This window comes from Lithobates pipiens, unplaced genomic scaffold (genome assembly GCF_037356315.1).
Source record: "Lithobates pipiens isolate NorthernLeopardFrog02 unplaced genomic scaffold, aLitPip1_a1.2 Scaffold_13, whole genome shotgun sequence".
Taxonomy (NCBI): domain Eukaryota; kingdom Metazoa; phylum Chordata; class Amphibia; order Anura; family Ranidae; genus Lithobates; species Lithobates pipiens.
Window position 1 is genome coordinate 50,876,348 of NW_027507718.1, and position 21,532 is coordinate 50,897,879.

General features: G+C 39.1%; 1 protein-coding gene across 3 annotated transcripts in view; it reads left to right on the forward strand.

Annotated features, from left to right (window-relative positions):
* The window catches only part of LOC143974067 (uncharacterized), a 74,913-nt gene that overhangs the window by 41,919 nt on the left and 11,462 nt on the right, over positions 1-21,532 (forward strand). For all 3 annotated transcript variants that reach the window (XM_077475093.1, XM_077475092.1, XM_077475094.1), the window contains exons 3-4: positions 3,930-4,241; positions 17,946-18,063. In XM_077475093.1, coding sequence (XP_077331219.1) covers positions 3,930-4,241; positions 17,946-18,063 — 430 coding nt within the window. The remainder of the gene's footprint in view (positions 1-3,929; positions 4,242-17,945; positions 18,064-21,532) is intronic.

Genomic DNA, 21,532 nt, shown 5'->3' on the forward strand with positions numbered 1-21,532 from the left:
TAATATCAAACTAAAGGCATTGGTGATCACTAGAACCCACATTTTCTCCCACATCCACATTAGACAGTCAATTTGATGTCAGTACTAGTTCTAGAATAAGATCACTTCAGATTGGGCTTTTTACTAATTGTTTTAGAGAAAGCCCATTCAGTGCTTCCATTACATCCATGCTTCTGCTTGTAATAGCAGTTTGAGAAGTCCAGTTAATGCCAGGCATGTTGAAGTCACCCATAATCAAAAGCTTTCCCTTCATTGCCATTTAAATTATATCGTCAATCAACAAGTTATAATAATATTCAGTCTTTCCTGGTGGAACGTATACTACACCAATTCTAAGGAAAGATCCCAATCTGGTTGGAAGCCCAGAGGACTTTGAGGATTTCATTTGTTTTTTGAATTCATGTTAGCATTATGCTATTTTTGACATATATGGTATCTCCACCCTCTTCCCCACTATGTTGTTCATGTATAGTATTTCCCAGTTATTTGAATCCTTGAACTATGTCTCTGTATTTTCAACAAGGTCCAAGTTGTCTCTAGACATAAAAGCTCTCAGCTCACAAAGCTTGTTGTCTAAACTACGAGCATTCTTGCACATGACATGACAAACACTGCTATCTACTCCTTTATTTTTACCATGAGAAACTTTAACTTAAGTGACCATCCCATCAGCCCAGGCCTTAGCAATACAAACCCTCACATTTGTTTCTACCTGCTGGGGGCAGAAATGCTCATCATTAATTACATTTCTGCCCTCATTTCTCAGTTTAAATGCATGTCCAAAAAACTCCTAAATTCCATTCTAAGAAGCCTGGTGCCCTTTTGTGAGGGATGCAGACCATCTCTCTTGTACAGGTCCATGTCAGACCACCTGATAGAATCATGACTAACATAGCCAAAATGTTCAGCTTTGCACAAATTATTTAACCAAACATTGAACTCTGCTATGTGAAGCATTTTCGCTTGATGTCCATTATGCACAGGTAAGACCTCTGAAAATGTAACAGTATACCCTGTTGATCCTTGCCCAAATTTTGAAAATTCTTCTGTACAGAACGCCCATCATTCTGGGACAAATCATTTGTGCCAAGGTGCACAACAACACCAACATTGAATTAGTAAACTGGTATAAATGAAAATGGATGCATTGTTTAGCTGAGGCAAAATATCTAACAGAGGCTTACATACGGTAGTTGGCACCTCTGGCTAATGGTATAGGATTTCAAATAGCTTGAGGACACCCATCATAATAATCTGCAAATAGCAGATTGAGGAAGGCGAGAGGGGATGGGTCAATGTCAGAGAACATCTAGCTAGTTGCACTGTTTTGAACAGAGTGCTCTATTTTTTGGTGTCCTAGTACCCTCACCAGGATATTTTATAAAGTACATTCAGGCATATGAAGGTAACAACTATGGTATGTAAGTATCTGATCATTTTTATTTAGCCACCACTAAAAGAACATTGTTGTATACCAGTGGGTCTTTACATAAATGTTATTGGACTGCCATTTGTTCTGCACCTCCGAATGGCTACATATAAGGAGCTTGGAATATCAAGGTGCTCTCATATGCACATAAAGGCAGAAACTAGTGTTTGTTATCGCATGTCAAATTTCATTATTAGTGAAGTCAGCCATCACTATAACTGCCCAATACTAAAGTACAAATGTGGCAGAGTGGGCCACTTCTTTTAGCACCTGGATATTTAGAGCGTCTCTGGTCAACTCTTTGATAAAATAGAGCTGGAATGCTCTCACCTGTAATTGCCTACTTGGTAAAGTCAGTGCCAGTTTTATAAATTTCATATATATTTTTGCAAAATACAAATAAAATTATCAGTAATTATTTGCTTATTTTCCATTTATTCACCATTTCCATTTTTTGTAATTGTTTGTTCTTTGATCATCTGTGTTCCTCCTATTTATTATCTACTATTTTGTACTGTAAACAGAAAACCTTCAACATTTATAAAGATTTACCTAAGGCATTCTCATATACTGTATATGTACTGTACCTGTCTGCATGTTGGTATCTAGTAAACAAATCAGACTTATTACATAATTTAAGTTAATTTTATTTAAAATATCTTTTCAAGAAAAATATTACATTAACCACTTCAACTCCAGAAGGCTTTGCACCCTTCCTGACGAGGCTATTTTTTTGCAATATGGCACTGTGTTGATTTTCCTGACATTTGCATGGACGTGTGACGCTTTACCCAAATAAAATTGATGTCCTGTTTTTTCACACAAATAGAGCTTTCTTTTGGTGGTATTTGATCACCTCTGCAGTATTTATTTTTTGCGCTATAAACAAAAAAGACAGACAATTTTGAAAACAAAAATATATTTTTTACTTTCTGCTATAAAACATATTAATAAAAAATGTAAAAAAAACAAATGTCTATATCAATTTAGGCCAATATGAATTCTAGTATATATTTTTGGCAAAAAAAATCCCAATAAGCATATATTGATTGGTTTGTGCAAAAGTTATAGCATTTAAACTATGGGATAGATTTATGGACTTTTTATTTATTTTTTATTCTTTCTACTAGTAAAGGTCTAGAAATGGACTAACGATCAGCAATTTTTAGCGGGACTGCGACACAGTGGCAGATAAATCTGACACTAAGTGACACTTTTTGGGGACCAGTGACACCAATACAGTGATCAGTGCTAAAAAAATGCACTGTCACTATATAAATGACACTAGAAGGGAAGGGACTAACACCAGGGGGGATTAAGGGGTTAAGTGTGCTCCTAGGGAGTGCTTTCTAACTGTGGGGGGAATGGATGCACTGGACGAGAAGAGAGATCCGTGTTTCTGCTTAGCAGAAACACAAGAGCTTTCTTTTCCTCCCTGACAGATCAGTGGTCTGCCTTGCTTACATAGGTAGACTGCCGTTCTTTCCCCTGAACAATTGGCTCCTGATGTGTCCAATTACAGTGGGAGCGGTGCTCTGGCAGCACGTGCACTCGCCCCAGATTGCATATACAAAATCACGTAGAGGTACGTGATTTGGCACAGCCAGGCCGCCTTGTCGCAGTAGATATGCAGTGGGTGGTCCAGAAGCAGTTAATAGGGCATTTTGCTGTAAAAACTCTATTGTATATTTTTTTGCTTGTTTGTTTGTTTGTTATGCTTCTCTCTCTCTCTTTTTTTTTCCAATAATCAAATGTAATTTTACATGTCATTTTATAATTTATATTTTTTATATTTTAACTGTTTTTTACTGAGTATTAGTTGTTATTGTATCTATTCATTTTTCTCCTTTTTGTTTCTTTACTAAAATGCCCCTTTTTACACATCATATGTTTGCATACATAGCATCTAAATGGAAAGGAGGACTAACAATTCAGCTATTCACCACATTCAAAATGAACTGATTAGTTTTTATGTGTTCTAATAATTCTCTTTGTATTCATTACCTTGTATGAACATATTCAGTCATATTCAATGAAGAAGTGTATTTATAGCAATTTTCACTTTACAGTAGTCAGACTAACAAAAGTCAAATTCTGACTGGCTGTTATAAATTACTAAATTACTGAATTAGAATAAAGAATTAGCAGTCTATAGTAAATAAGGTCAATTACACTGAAAATATTTCAGAATAATGATCATGTTTGATTATTTTCCTTTGTTCACCAATAACTACTGACGTCACTTTAGTCTGCCTGGTAATGGGTAACAATGTACAATATACAATATATAACTGTTAAAGCATTTTTTTTTTAAAGTTACTTGTAGCATTAATTACTAATAGATTTTTAGTGGTCCTTTAAGGTTTTATAAAGCAACACAAAGCATGCCTCCACTTGTAGACTTACACTGATTTGAGAAAAAAACATATATCTATAAAAAATGTTAAGCACTTAAGTGCTAAAATGTGTTAATTAACCAGGATGTGCGACTTTCTCTTAGGCCTCAGCCCAGAGCTGCCAAGGATTAATTTGTCTCCTATCTCACATCATCCTGAATCTTCAACATTGCCTCAGCTACCTGAAAATTCTCATGCAGAAGTTTCTGACGCCAGTAAAGAATCTAATGACATTTTTACTGATGATGACCAACTTTCCAACCTAAGTGAAGGAACTATAGCACCAGAAGTGGAAAATAGCGTTCCGGATCTCTCAACAACCACACCAGATCCATCTGTAACTGAGTCACAAGTCACACCTTATGAGGAAATCGAGGCTGATGTATTATTAGAGGAAACATCAGAAGAACTTGGAGGTAAGGCAGACATGTCCCTGTAAAATAATTTAAGCAATGAACTTTGTGTCATACACATCACAAACAATAAATATACAGGATTCATAAAAACTTAGCTATTTAATTTCATTACATTTTTCTACTTGTATATTAAACAATTATAAAGCATCAAACATCTTAATGATTTAATCTAGTGCAACTGAAAGGTTGAGCCTGTGAACTTAGAAATTGCGTTAATAATTAGGTGGAGAAAACAGGAGTTGGTAGCATCACAGATTTAACTAGATTAAAGAAATCTGCTGTGATGATGTGATGGCGTCACCACTAGTTTGTAAACCTTTAAGAACCTTCTTGATTTCTTCATGCCCATTTTCTAAAATGCTTGTCATTTGAAGCATTATCATACCGTAGCCTTTTTTTGGGGGGTGGGGGAGGGGGTTATGACAAATGTCCCACCTCAGGCAGGATATTACACTACCCTGTGAGAGAACCTTTAATAAGTGGAAGAGTGGGTTTCACAATAAAGTTGGCAGTGCTTCCACCCAGCGCAGGGCCTCTGTATAGAGAGGGGATTTCCTTCCTGGGAAATCAACCATTGTTGCGCTATTCCCGTAGGAGCTGCTGGATAGGATGGGTCCTCTGTTCTTTGCCTCGACCTTCTCAAGAACTTCAGCACCCCCCCCCCCCAACACACCAGGGTGAGTGTACAAACATACAATATCACAGGAAATCACAGAAAATAATACTTGGTACCCAGAAGTAGTGCTATACCAAAGAATATCGGCAACAAATCAGGTAGTAAAGGCAAGCTCAATATACTGTCACACAATATGATTGGCAACTAGGCAAGTAAAAAAATAGATTACCAATGGTAATAACACAGTTTAGCATACTACTTGATTAACAGTAAAGACTGGACATAAGATGACATTTGGTGTCCAGTTCAGTATAAACAGTAGCAATGCCACTTCAAGTGCAACTGTGAGCAGTAGTAAAGATGAATCTATTGAGTGCTGGATAACTTTCCTAGGCAGTGTAATAAAAATAATCCTTCCATTCCCTCCTACTGCACAGTGCATATTGGGAATTGTATTGTAAGGAGTCAATTTATTCCATTATATGGCTACTGTCTCAAACTGCCACTCCAGGGATTCTCAATGCTCTGCATGGAAGCCTATGGGCTTGCTTGGCTGTAGCTCTCCCCTTGCCAGCTAGAGGAGAATAATGCAGCATAACATCAGTATTTCCTCTCATTACTGTAGTCCAGCACTCGACTACACCAGTAATCTAATCAAAGAAATTGGGAGCAGAGGAACTACTGCAAACAGCATTTAAAATTAACCATAAGTATATAAATGAACAACAGTATGAGAATAATACAAGCTTTATATAGGAAAAGATTAATAATAATAATAATATCTACATCTAATATAAATGTAAATCCAAACATGTATTATCAGCAAAGGGCTCAACAAGAGTTCTGGTGTAATTGTGCACATATATCCAGATATATACAATGTATAGGTATTAATAGAGATACTGTACAGTTCCTCCCAATGCAGCAAAGTCCCTCATGATGCAGCGTTCATGGTGTCATAGACCTGAAGACAAGATCTTCAGGCATGAGAAGACCCTCCATCAGATTTCCAACCAACCTGGAATGTAGCAAAAACCTTGGTGTGGTGCTGGAAATCAGAGTCAGCCATGATAATCTAAACTGGAAATCAGAGTCAGCCATGATAATCTAAACTGGAAATCAGAGTCAGCCTATCTACTCTGCACTTAGTCCTTATTAGCATCTAATCTGTCATGAAACTGGTCCTCTAACTACCAGAATTAGTCATCGGAAACCTATCCTTAACTAAAATAACAGGAGCTGCATATAAACCCTATTGCAATAAATGGGTTCACCTACTAATATACTGGAAGGTGACCGCTACACACATTTATTAGCACAGATCTAGCTATCTGGCATTGTGCATGTGAGATAATAACAATAGGACAGAGATGCATATGTCACAAGGATATGACACATGTTAGAAGCTATGGGTAGCTACAGTTAAACTATTAGAACAAGAATACTTGCCCAATAGTCACTGCTTCTGGTCAGATGGCTCAGTTTTGTGTCTACTTCCTGGAAACCCCCCTTTAGACATATCGCCATCCTCCACTCAGGGTTTCTGACCCAGCTAGGATTTCTATAACAAACTCTATGGTAAAAACCAAGGGGGCAGCAGATCCCTATAATTTCCCACATTTGTGGCTTTTTAAATCACAATTAGTCTGTATGTATAAATAGTCAATTAGTTTGCTCTCACATGGATGCACTAAGCAGGCTAGACACTGAGCCATGAGGAGATAGAAAAGAACACTCAAAAGACCTGTGTAACAAGGTAATGGAACTTTACAAAGGTGGAAAAAGATATAAAAAGCTATCCAAAGCCTTGAATATGCCAGCCAGTACTGTTTAATCACTTATTAAGAAGTGAAAAATTAGGGGCTCTTTTGATATTAAGCCAAGGTCAGGTAGACCAAAAAAGATTGCAGCCACAACTGGCGGAAGAATTGCTCAGGATACAAAGAAAAACCCACAGGTAACTGCAGGAGAAATACAGGCTGCTCTCCAAAAAGACTGTGTGGTAGTTTTTAAGGAGCACAATTCAACGATACTTGAACAAAAAAGAGCTGCATGGTTGAGCTGCCAGAAGGAAGCCTTTACTGCGTAAATGCCACAAAAAAGCCAATAGGGCATGTCAAGGATGTTGTTGAGCATATTGTAACCTGTCTTTTTTGTGGAACTTGTACAGTAAAGGCTTCTTTCTGGCAACTTGACCATGCAGCTCCTTTTGTTCAACTACCATCATATTGTGCTCCTTAAAAACAACTACACCACCTTTTTTCTAGCGCAGCCAGTATTTCTCCTGAGGTTACCTGTGGGTTTTTCTTTGTATCCCGAACAGTTCTTTTGGCAGTTGTGGCTGAAATATTTCTTGATCTACCTGACCTTGGCTTGGCATCAAGAGATCCCCAAATTTCCTACTTCTTATTAAGTAATTGAACAGTACTGACTGGCATATTCAAGGCTTTGGATATCTTTTTATATCCTTTTCCATCTTAGCAAAGATTCATTACCTTGTTACGCAGGTCTTTTGAGTGTTCTTTTCTACCTCCTCATGGCTCAGTGTCTAGCCAGCTTAGTGCATCCATGTGAGAGCTAACAAACTCATTGACTATTTATACACAGACATTAATTGCGATTTAACCACTTCAGCCTCGGAAGAATTTACCCCCTTCCTGACCAGAGCCCTTTTTGTGATTCGGCACTGCGTCGCTTTAATTGACAATTGCACAGTCGTGCAACGTTGCACCAAACCAAAATTGAAGTCCTTTTTGTCCCAAAAATAGAGCTTTGTTTTGGTGTTATTTGATCTGCATTTTTGTTTCTTTTGCACTATAAACAAAAAAAACTAAAATTTTGGGAAAAACAAATTTTTTTACGTTTTTGCTATAATAAATATCCCCAAAATATATAAAAAAAACAATTGTTTTCCTCAGTTTAGGCCAATATGTATTCTTCTACATATTTTTAGTAAAAATCGCAGCTAGCATATATTGATTGGTTTGCGCAAAAGTTATAGCCTCTACATAATAAGGGATAGATTTATAGCATTTTTATTATTATTTTTTGTTTTACTAGTAATGACGGCGATCTGTGATTTTTATCATGACTGCGACATTATGGCAGACACATCATACAATTTTGACACATTTTTGGAACCATTGGCATTAATACAGCGATCAGTGCGATTAAAAATGCATTGATTACTGTAAAAATGTCACTGGCAGTGAAGGGGTTAACACTAGGGGGTGGAAAAGGGGTTACCTGTGTTCCCTGGAAGGTGATTGTAACTGAAAGGGGAGGAGGCTAACTAGAGGAAGTGATGGATCATGGTTCCTAGCTAATAGGAACACACGATCGGTCACTCCTGTCAGAACAGAACAGGGAAGTGTGTGTTTACACACACTCGTCCCTGTTCTGTGTCTCCTGGTCACAATCGCTTGTGTTGCCGGCGGTCATCGCGACCGTCGGCCACGAGCATCGGCACCCCTGATGTGCAGTGGATGCATGCGCGCCTGCTTTCCAGACCCCGCAAAACCATGTACAGTAACGTGGTTTCGCGCAGGGGAGCCAACCTGCTGCAGTAAAACTGCGGCGGCTGGTCCGGAAGTAGTTAAAAAGCCACAAATGTGGGAAATTAACCTTTAATTGCCATTTTAACCTGTGTGTGCCACCTTCTGTGTCTGCACCAAGGCCAAACATTCCATGGTATTTAAACTTTTTATCAGTGCCAATCTTTATATATATATATATATATATATATATATATACACTGAGCAAAATTATAAACGCTACACTTTTGTGTTTGCCCCTATTTATCATGAGCTGAACTCAAAGATCTACAACTCTATGTACACAAAAGAGCTTTTTCTCTCAAATATTTTTCACAATTCTGTCTAAATCTGTGTTAGTGAGCACTTCTCCTTTGCCAAAACAATCCATCCACCTCACAGGTGTGGCATATCAAGATGCTGATTAGACAGCATGATTATTGCACAGGTGTGCCTTAGGCTCGCAACAATAAAAGGCCACTCTAAAATGTGCAGTTTTACTGTACTGGGGGGTCTGAGAGGTCCAAAAACCAGTTTTATCTGGTGTGACCACCATTTGTCTTACACAGTGCAGCACATCTCCTTCGCATAGAGTTTATCAGGTTGTTGATTGTGTCCTGTGAAATGTTGGTCCATTCCTCTTCAATGGCTGTGCGAAGTTGTTGGATATTGGCAGGAACTGGAACACACTGTCGTATACGCCTATCCACAGCATCCCAAATGCTCAATGGGTGACATGTCCAGTGAGTATGCTGGCCATGCAAGAACTGGGATGCTTTCAGCTTCCAGGAATTGTGTACAGAACCTTGCAACATTATCATGCTGCAACATGAGATGAATGGTACAACAGTGGGCCTCAGAATCTCGTCACGGTATGTCTGTGCATTTAAAATGCCATCAATAAAATGCACCTGTGTTCACTGTCCATAGCATACACCTGCCCCTACAATAACCCCACCACCACCATGGGCCACTCGATCCACAACATTGACATCAGCAAACCGCTTACCCACATGACGCCATACATGCTGTCTGCCATCTGACCTGTACAGTGAAACCCGAGATTCATCCGTGAAAAGAACACCTCTGCCAGACGCCATTCAATGTGAGCATTTGCCCACTAAAGTCGGTTATGACGATGAACTGCAGACAGGGCTTATGGTAGAGAAATGAACATTAAATTCAAGGGCAACAGCTCTGGTGGACATTCCTGCAGTCAGCATGCCAATTGTACGTTCCCTCAAAACTTGCAACATTTTATTGTGGCCAGCCTAAGGCACACCTGTGCAATAATCATGCTGTCTATTCAGTATCTTGATATGCCACACCTGGGAGGTGGATGTATTATCTCAGCAAAGGAGAAGTGCTCACTAATACAGATTTAGACAGATTTGTGAACAATATATTTGAGAGAAATAGGCTTTTTGTGTAAATAGAAAAAGGCGTAGATCTTTGAGTTCAGCTCATGATAAATAGGGGCAAACACAAAAGTGTTGCGTTTATAATTTTGCTATATATATACACACAGCAGCTCACAAAAGTGAGTACACCACTCACATTTTTGTAAATATTTTATTAAATATTTTCATGTGACAACACTAAAGAAATTACAATTTGCTACAATGTAAAGTAGTGAATGTACAGCTTGTATAACAATATAAATGTGCTGTACCCGCAAAATAACGCAACACACAGACATTAATGTCTAAACAGCTGCCAACAAAAGTGAGTGCCCCCCTAAGTGAAAATGTCCAAATTGGGCCCAATTAGCCATTTTCCCTCCCCGTTGTCATGTGACTTGTTAGTGTTACAAGGTCTCAGTTGTGAATTGGGAGCAGGTGTGTTAAATCTGATGTTATCGCTCTCACTCTCTCATACTGGTCACTGGAAGTTCAACAAGGCACCTCTTGGCAAAGAACTCTATGAAGATCTGAAAAAAAGAATTGTTGCTCTACATAAAGATGACCTAGGCTATAAGAAGATTGCAAAGACGCTGAAATTGAACTGCAGCACGTTGGCCAAGAACATACAGCAGTTTAACAGGACAAGTTCCACTCAGAACAGGCCTCGCCATGGTTGACTGAAGAAGTTGAGTGCACGTGTCAAGAGGTTGTCTTTTGTAAATAGACGTATGAGTGCTGCCAGCACTGCTGTAGAGATTGAAGGGGTGGGGGTCAGCCTGTCAGTGCTCAGACCCTACACCACATGCACATTGCATCAAATTGGTCTGCATGGCTGTCACCTACAGTTAAAGTGGTTGTAAACCCTTACAAACCACTTTGACCTACAGGTAAGCCTAGATTAAGGCTTACCTGTAGGTCCAAGCAATATCTCCTAAACCTAAACCTAGACAGCGGCGCGCAGGCGCACTGAACGCGGCAGTTCCAAGAATGGAGCTGCCGCATTTGTCGACTCCCGTGCGCATGCGCGGGAGTGACGTCATCGCGGCTTCGTCGAATGACAGCGGCGGAGCTGCGAGACGCCACCAGCAAGATGGATGTGGCGGACTACAGGGGACAGCGCGACTTCGCTGGCTCCTGTGTCAGGTAAGTGACACATAATGGGCTACTATGCGATGCATAGTAGTCCATTATGCTTTACCTTTGCAGGGAAAAAAAGAGGAAGTAAACTCATCAGGGTTTACTTCCTCTTTAAGCTTGGTGGTGGGAGTGTCATGGTCTGAGACTGCATGAGTGCTGCCGGCACCGAGGAGCTACAGTTCATTAAGGGAACAATGAATGCCAACATGTACTGTGACATAATGTAGTAGAGCATGATCCCCTCCCTATGATGAACACAAACACACCTCCAAGACAACTACTTACTTGCTAAAGAAGCTGAGGGTAAAAGGGATGAACTGGCCAAGCATTTCTCCAGACCTAAATCCTATTGAACATCTGTGGGGCATCCTCAAATGGAAGGTAGAGGAGCGCAAGGTCTCTAACATTCTGCAGCTCTGTGATGTCATCATGGAGGAGTGGAAGAGGACTCCAGTGGCAACCTGTGAAGCTCTGGTGAACTCCATGCCCAAGAGGGTTAAGGCAGTGCTGGAAAATAATGGTGGCCCAATTTGGACATTTTCACTTAGAGGTGTACTCATTTTTGTTGCCATCGGTTTAGACATTAATGGCTGTGTGTTGAGTTATTTTGAGGGGGCAACAAATATACACTGTTATACAAGCTGTACACTTACTACTTTATATTGTATAAAAGTATCATTTCTTCAGTGTTGTCACATGAAAAGATATAACAAAATATTTTCAAAAATGTGAGGGGTGTACTCACTTTTGTGAGATACTGTATATTATATATATATATATATATAAATAAATATATATATATATATATATATATATATATATATATATATATATATATATATATATATATATATATATATGTATATATATATACATATATATGTATATATATATATATATATATATATATATATATATATATATAATTTCATAAGTATATATAGTATACTGTATATACAATCACACAACCAATATTCTCTATTAATGATGGGTATAACAATTACTGTGTTACACAAGCCTTATGATTATAAACACGATTTCTCCTTCCTCAAAAAACAAAGGCCCTCTTGTATCCGTTGAGAAAATTTCCTATATTTAAAAAAGTATGATTCATCAGGTGACTATCCCATGAGACAACTGTGACTCTATATACTAATAGAGATGATTTTAAATTGTACCCCATACACACAAGGCACTTCACTGGGTAAACTGTATTTCTATTTACATGATTAAAGTATCATCTGCAGTAAGATGTAAAGGTACTTATACATATAGGCCCTCTTTCATAAACACCATTATGTACTACAGAGGCATAGCTTGAAACTTGTGGGCCCCATTGAAAAAGTTGACCTGAGCCCCCTCCCCCACCACTACTTCCAACATGCGTGTAGATATATCCACCGCACCCCAAGAAACTCAAAATGGCTTAAGAGTTTTGAGTTCCCATTTTACTCTTTAAATCAGAGGACAGGGATCACCACTGGAAAATCAGAGGACAGGGATCACCACTGGAGAATCAGGGGACAGGGACCCCTGGCAGGTCACTTGGCAGAGCTTCTCTCTCATCCCAGCACTATGTACAGCCCCCCCCCCCCCCACACACACACACTACACAGGGCTGAAATCACATTCCTTTACACGCAGTCAGTCTTCACAGGGTGTATCTGGCTTTTATCTTGCCCTTCTGATCTGTGAAATTCTCTGGTTGGAATGGCAGTGTAGTTGCAGTAGGCAGATACACTCTGTGCAGATCATGGCTAACTGGCTATGTTGTAAAGGAATGTAATTTTAGCCCTGTGGAGGAGGAACAGTATAGAATGCTGTAATAGGAAAGGAGCTCAGCAGCCGGGCATAGTATGCATGGTGGAGGGGGTGGTCAGGGGGCTTGGGGGGGCAACTAAGATCTGGGAGGGCAAAGCCATGTGACACAAAATCTGGAGCCCGCAGCACTTCAGGGGACCCTGAGGAGGTGCAAAGGGATTCGTTTTAGCAATTTCTGAAAGTTTCTCTGTCAGTGTTCGCAGGTGTTGGGGGAAGGTCACCTCCCAGAGGTGTGTGTCTTTTCCATAATTGTCAGGGGAGTGGGGTAAGCAGACATCCCTGGGTGAGGTGTCATACCTCACCAGTGACATCATGTCCATTGTGGCTACAGGACAGCACTCTCCTCCTCTTGCCTCGCTGAGCTTGGTTACCATTCCATATTGCCAGCACACAGCAAAGGCACTTCCCCATTCTGGGCTCTTTTCCTCTCGTGCTCCTCTTCATTCAGGAAATGGCTCACAGCTTCTCCCCAGCCAATGGGAACAGAGGGGTGTGGACTGTGGAAGGCAAAGTAGAAGCCCAGCACTGGAGCATGGCTGTGGGGCCCTAGGGCAGATCGAAGCTGGATTTTGTGGAGGATATGATATGACAGGGAGGCAGCAGGGGCCCCCGAAGCTAGGGCCGGGATTGTGATTGTGACTCCTGCAACCCCTTATGCTACGCCCATGATGTACTGTATATCCCATTTAGCTTCAATTACCAGTGCACTGCCATCAACACAACATTCCTTAGGTTACCAACTTTGTATATATTTATGGGCACAATTGAATCACTTTCATAAACACACACACACCTTGAAAATTTCATTTAACTGAAATAAAATAATAACACAATAAAAATAAATGTATTAAATGTCCTTTAAAGTAAATCCACATCAGTCAGGATTACAGCAATGTTATCCACATCAATCATAGTATCTAGAAATTGAATCCTCATGAACAGTGCTAATGTTTACCTTCACTAAATGGCAGATTCCTTTGCTGCAATAATGTAAACAAACAGCTGGGAATCTTGGGTGATGTCACTGATCGAATTGAACAAAATAAAAGGTAACTCCAAAACAGATTGTCAGGATAAGGTAAATTCAGCACTTTGAGCACCCCAAAATTAAAAAAGACTCTATCAAATTTTTTTTTTTTAAATCAATAAAAACCCCTTAACCACTTCCTGACCAGCGCACGACGATGTACGTCGTCAGAATGGCACGGGCAGGCATATTGGCGTACATGTACGTCCAATATTCAATGCCGCCCTGCCATCGGGAGCGCGCCAGCGGCGCGCTCCCACGCTGGTCGGGTCCCCCGTGAGTCCAGGGCATCCCCGCGATCGTCTCACGGGACGGCTGAATGGAGGAAATGCCGTGTAAACAGCATTTCTCCATTCTGCCCTGCAACTAGTGACACTGATCTCTGCTCCATGTGATGTGATATATTTTTGGGAGATATTTATTATAACAAAAAGTAAAAAATAATGTGTTTTTTTCAAAATTGTCGCTCTATTTTTGTTTATAGCGCAAAAAATAAAAACCGCAGGGGTGATCAAATACCACCAAAAGAAAGCTCTATTTGTGGGAAAAAAAGGACGTCAATTTTGTTTGGGAGCCATGTCGCACGACCGCGCAATTGTCAGTTAAAGCGACACAGTGCCGAATCGCAAAAAGTGGTCTGGTCTTTGACCAGCAAAATGGTCCGGTCTGAAAGTGGTTAAATTACCCCAAAACGTAAAAAGAGCAGTTTGACCTTATTAAAAGAAAAAAGTCCTATTAACATATAATAAAAAAAACAATATATCCCACCCAAAAAAATGAAACTCCAAATAAATAGCACACTTTTTTTTAAAGGGAAGTTATACCTGGACTCAGGGGGTCTCTCTATTACTCTCTATGATATGGGAGCCTGCTGCTGGGTGAAAAGGCTGAGTGATTACAGAATACTAAAATGTGCTGCCTGATTGTTTTGAGAAACCCATTAGAGTGCAATCAGGAACTGACCTTAGTTGAGTTAGTGTCTCAGACAAGCAGAATTGTTTGTTCTGTTCTAAATAAATTGCTACACCGAGTTATTTTGCATTGAAACTATGCTTGTTTGCTGCTTTGCTGAATAAAAGTGCAGGAAAAACTTGTTCCTGAGTGTCCCTGCCCATGTATTGTTTACCACTCGCAATACCAGTTAAAAAAAGACTTGTGCATTCATTATTCCCCAGTTAGGACCAGTTAGCACAATTATTTTCTACAAGAATACTAGTGTTACAGCGTCCTTAAGTTTAAAGTTTACAAATGGAAGACATTCAGCAATGGGGATACTACCCATATCATGTTGAAAGAAGCAAGAATAAATCAAGAACTGGAAAGAAACATGTATTTGAAGTTGACAATTTAGGCACAACTCTGGTAAACCATACAATTATCTCTTGAAGTGGCACTGTGCTTAGACTGCAGAGATGAATTGCTTATAGGTCTTGGGGACACCAAAAAGTTGATTTACTTTCCCGATCATCTGCTTCTCCCTAATGCTATACCAGTCCCTGCAGCATCTTCTCCCCTACCTTCCACCTGGTCTAGGGTTTATACGTCATCATCACCATTCGTAGGTTAATAGTCTTGATCTGGACATTAGGGCCATGAGGGACAGTCCACCACCAGAGCATTGGGGAGCACCATCTGATGAAGGAGTGCATATCACCATGAATAAAACCACAAAGGAAATGACTTCAAGCATATCCTAACCTCCTCAATCAAACTGAACCAAAATGAGATATTTCTATCTGCTGTAGAGGTGATTAACATTCATCCATTGCTTTATATGTTTATTTATATTTACACCACCATTGAATTACACAATATTACAACCTTATAAATAGACATTACAATTATTTACAATGCAGATTTCAAGGGCCCCCACTTATGTGTGTTAATCACTTTAACAACAGCCATATACTACATGCCAGCAGAATAAAATCAGCATATATTGCTTTTGGGCACAGTAGCAGCCGTGTGCTCTCATCCAAACATGATGACAGGAATCGACACCTCAGATCATAAAGGTTAAACTATCTGGGCTAGAACTAGGGGCAACCGGGATAGGGGAACTTTGAACTTCATTAAAGCAACACTAAACCCATCAAATAAACTGTTTCCTATATAACAAATATCCAACAAGAGAGAATGGAGCTGCACACATGTCAGCCTAGGGATGCTGGACATGGAAGATTGGTTTCAGCTAGTCTCCTCCTATAAGCCACGGCTCTGATACATTTCACCATAACATGGGCCTAATCGTAGACTCACGACTTGGAGTTACCAGAAAGTGTGTTCACAATGAGTTGGATCGTTGCTTTCCTTATTTTATCTCCTAAAACAGTTACATTTAAGGTGTGAATGATAGCTGTTACAGTTGCTTGTGCTCTCAACAGAACTGACAAGCCAGCAATGGCTATTGTCATAACTGGTCACATTGGCAAGTTCAGATTAAGCAGAGGCTTAGATGGCAGCTTTCTTGGCTGTAAAGGGGAGGTTTAGGTCTGCTTTAAGATGCAGGAACCAGATGGCCTAAATACACATTATTTTTTTACTGTGTAGTTTTATTTAACCTTAAGAGTGCATTTAGGCTTAAATAAAACAGAACAGAATAGAATAGAACAACGTTGAACTTCATTAAGGCAAAACAAAACCCATTCCAAAAAAGTTACATTCAAGGTATAATGCCTATGCTTGGAACATTGAACAGGGTGTGCTTCAAACAGTGTAGTATTTCTCCATTGTGACCTGTTACATGGACAAGTGTGCAATGAGGTAGCGGGATGCCACATGCAAAGCAGAACCCCTTTGATTCGTAGCAGAGTATAAACAAAATGAAAAAAATGTGATTACATAAATGGTACATTTTGTCATAAGAAAGCAACCTATTAGAGTCACAACAGTGATGAGCTTATTGTGACACTGCTTGCCCCCTGCAAGAGGCAGAAGAGGCCATTGCCATGAAATCCATGCATCACCAAGAAGACTGCAGAAAAGGGTATGTACATGTTTTTGTTTTTTAATTAAAATAAAATACCCAGGGGTCTCCATTGGTGGAGGGGGAGTTGGTGTGAGGCTGTCAATGGATGGAGATTTAAATGCTAAAAGTCAGCTTTAAAGATTTTCTAATTCATAGTCAATTACATCTGTGCGTATTCATAACAAACTATAAGACTTATTAAATCATTTAGCAAGTATGCTTTAAGGCACTAGAGACATTTTTTCAGAAAACAGTGCTTATTCCTAAGTGCTATTTTTAAATTGCAGTAACACTTGCAGTACTATATTGTACAGGTCTAACATTAGAAAAACAGAATTATTATTGATTGTTGAATAGGACTGATTTAAAAAAAAAAAGAAATAGACTAAATCATGTTAACACCATAACTTTTATGCATAATAGAGGCAATATGTATATCTGATTTCATGACGTTATGTTTAAAATAGATCAAAATATCCCTGCAGGATATACTTTTTAATATATACAGAAACTTGACATGTTGTCTTTACTTTATGGCCATAGAAAAGGAACAACAATACAATATGGAAAATTGGACAGCCAAATTCTGCATCTTCCCACTGCAACCTTTATGAGGGTATCATGCTTGCTTTTTTCCCTTGGGTGATTTAAACCCACCAATGTTCAACTATAACTGAAATACAATTTTATGTACACTAACATTTATCCACTGAATAATAATAATAATAATAATAATAAATGAATTGTGTTTTTACTAAGGTGTAAATTGAATATTACATAATTATTTACTAAGGTATAAATCAGATATTACATAATTATTAAAAAATTTAATAACGCTTTGGTAAAGTTGGGGATGATGTACAAAGCATAATTATTTGTTGCAGGTTATCAGGTTTCATTCTTGAACTCATAATATGAGCTGCATCACTACTTCATACAGTAATTTGGTCTGTATAAGCAAGTATAAGCTCTTAGTATGTGCATTCACAACACAGACTGGATGCAGTACCTTGATACTACATGGTGGTCAAATTATTCAAATGATATTTATGATTGGATTTAACAAGTGCATTAACATTATTATTGTTCTTTTAAAAATTGTTCTTTTAATTTTACAGATTTACTTGCCTGTACATGTTACGGCAGATTATTTTGCTAAAATCCCAATTTTAACCGCATTCTCCTATGTTTTTTTATAGGAAAACAAAGACGTTTGGGGCTGGAACCATGGAAAATTGGAGTTATTTCTGTTGGTGTTTTCCTGGCCATAGAGGCTGTAGTGCTTGCTGTTTATTGCTTGCTATGCAGAAGGCGAAGGTATTATTCATATACTATAACAGATAGTATCCATTAGCATACCCCTTGTGCAATTTACCTATAATTCATCAATGTAAATAAGGCATTTTAATAAATATATATTTTTTAAATTTAACTTTCTTAAAGAAACACTATCACAATATGTTTTTCCCATGTTGCTAGGTGCTTCCCAATTCTAGTTATAAAGTTGACCTGTCCTCCTCCGTGCATGGCAAATCTGAAAACAGCTTGGAAGGAAATGGATCCATTGTAACTGCAGCTTGTCTTGGTTCAGAGCACTTTCAACTGCAGTAGGAGTAATGCAGAGACCAGAGTGGCTGACCCCCCCAGGAGTCCTCTTGTCTGTGTTTTGTTTTTATAGTAAACACTCTTTTAATGTAATTCTGACATCTAATGACATAATTTTTCTTAAAGGGTCAGTCCAGCCAAAAACTGATATTTGTATTTTTGGTAGATGCTGGAGAGTTAAACTTCCTGACATTTTCTTAAATCTCTGTTAGCGAGATTTCAGAGTTCCTTGGGCTGCTTACCCGCTGTGCCGATTACTAGCGGCTCCCACACTCCATACTGGATTATATATTGATTTCATATTATAGTGCATGTAACAAGAGGAGCTGAAACACACACAACTCCAAGAAACAGAGCCAGGAACCATGGCAGAAAGAATTGACACATTCAAGACATATAAGAAGTCAAGGGTTGAATTAGCCTACAAAGCTCCACCTCTAGCTATCACTTTGGGGAGGACTGACTCTTTTTGATCATCACACAGCGACGGTGGAGATATCAAAGTCTCATTTTGCCACAGTATCTTCAACCCATGAGAGGTACGGAGGGTTCCCCTGGTCTATGGGGACGCTGATCACCTCACACACTTCGTATGGATGGACATACTTGACATATTCCATTAGGGATGGAACTTTGGATGATCTGGTCTTAATCATCAGTAATACCTCACTGTCCTCCTCGATCTTCCCTTTCCATTCATATATGGAGGTGATCTGTGCTATAATGTTCACACAGGCTGCCAGCTTCTTCTCCACCAGACCCCTGGCAATGTATTTGGCCACTTTGTCATTAGGACAAGTGACATAAGCAGCAGAGAGGGATCCAGATACATAGGCCTTGGTGGCCATTGAGAATGCCCGCAATCCTATAAGCCTCAGCAGAACAACAGACATACACACCATGACAGCAATGCCAGCTATTATCAGAGCCCTGACTCTGAAAGAGGAGGACACAGAATACATAAACTCACCTGTCTGGTGAACACAGTCAGAGAGGACCCAACTACTGATCTGATTTTATCTGTCCTCCTGTCTTTTTCCTCTTGTCCATGTTGGAGGAAACTGCTCTGAGCCTTAGACAAGCTGAAGTTATGATGGATCTGTCTACTTTCAAGCTGTTGTCAGATTTGCTATGAGGGAGGGGAGGCAGGTCAGACTTCCTACACATAGGAAGCACTTAGTTACATGGAACAAAGTACTACATATACAGTTTGTTGGGTAGAACTTTTTTTTTTAAAGTAAAGAGTAAAGAGTAATTATAGTTCTTTAAATGCTGCTTTACAAACATAACAGCAAAGAAAACTAATATTATATTTAGAGCACAAACCATATATTGAGCACGCATCTTTTCTATTCAAGTTTGCATGTGGTCAAATATGTTGTTATGAAACACATGAATATAAATTAACACTTTGACAAACACAAACTGACACACAACAGATTTTGATATCGAGTTTCAAACCAGTGACTTAGTAAGGAGAGGAGTAAGGGTAAGGTATGGTCATAATCCAGAGTCTGTACCTTCAAAAATCACATCAAGGAAAAATGCAACTCCCATTTTTCTCTCCTAACATATTCTTTATTAGCCTAACATTTTTTTTTAAACCATAACTGAATAACAATTCATTTTCTAAAGCATTGTGTATCATAAACATTTGCATTGCTTTTGGTATTTTATTAATAAAATGCAGTTTCTACATTTTTTACATCCTATGTTACATATAAGCATAGTTAATATCCTGCAGCCTTTTGAAGCCACTTGATTTACTAAAATCTGGTGCAGCTGCATAGAAACCAATCAGGTTCTGTTTTTTTTTTTTTGTCAAAGCTTAACTGAACAAGCTGACGTTAGAAGCTTATTGGCCACCATGCACAGCTGCACCACATTTTTCACTCCGTTTTAGTGAATGAACCCCTTTCTGTCTGCATGTATGCACTCCAGCTACTACTATACATGAATTCACAGGGCTGGTTTTCTGGTAGTCACAACAGTAGGCCAAGCTTGTGTTCTTAGGCTGGGTTCACACCACAGCGATGCGGGAACGCCGCAAATCCACGGCATTTTCCCGCATCGCATTACTCCCGCCGGCAGTTCACACTGCCCTATGCGAACGGTTGGGAGTGTCAATGATATGTTAATGACACCCCCAGATCCGTCCGCATATCGCAGTGCGATCTGCCGACTCGCACAGGAATCGGATCGCATGGTGTGAACACCCATGCGATCCGATTCTGTTGCGGACCAAAAAAAGGGTCCCGTGCGAGTTTGCTGCGGGAGCGATGCGAATTCAGCCATACTATCTGTATGGCTGAACTCGAATCGCTACGGAGATCGGATGTGATTTGCACTGCAGTGCGGTGCGAATCACATCCGGATCTCCCCCCGCAGCAGTGTGAACCCGGCCTTACAGCTACTTGCAGTCTCTATTGGTAGAGACAGACTGACAACACAGAATCACAATTACAATACATAGTGCCAAACATTGTATAACAGGAAGTGCCTGCACAAGGACCTTAATAGCAGGATAACTTAATATTATTTTACTGAAAGGTGCAGATTTAAAAATATATCAATTTAAAAATTTTGAACATTACTTTTGAAATTACTTTAACATGTAAAAGCTGATATGAGACTGCAGTGTGTGAGCTTACATTTACTTTATTTATTTTTTAAATCTACTGCTAATGAAAATTACAAAACTATTTTGAAATAGAATGTAGCAGTTTTGTCTTGATATTAGTCTCTAAAACAATGGAATTGTATGAATTGCGTATTTGCTAAAGGTGCAAAGATAACTGAGGCAGGGGTCCTTACACATTAAATGTAATTAGGGAAGTAGTTCATGTAAAACTGCATTGCATGGAATAGCTTTCCAGTTTTCACCCAAATCATCAGTTCAATGCAGATGCAGATGTTTTCTCAGATGTGCACATATGAGGGAATCAGTAAGAAGAATGCTAATTTCCATTCATTTTAAGTAAAAGCATCATAGTTTAATGACTGCTAATATTTTGCTTTGATTATATGTTCAAAATAAATTACATTTAACCCAACCAGGATCCTGATTATGCATAGGTTTTCCAGTGGGGTTAGAAATAATTTAGTTAATTCCTTTTTAAATATTTGTTTAAAGCTAAACTAAACTTTCTCAGTTAACATTAACTATTTTGAATCCCTTTTC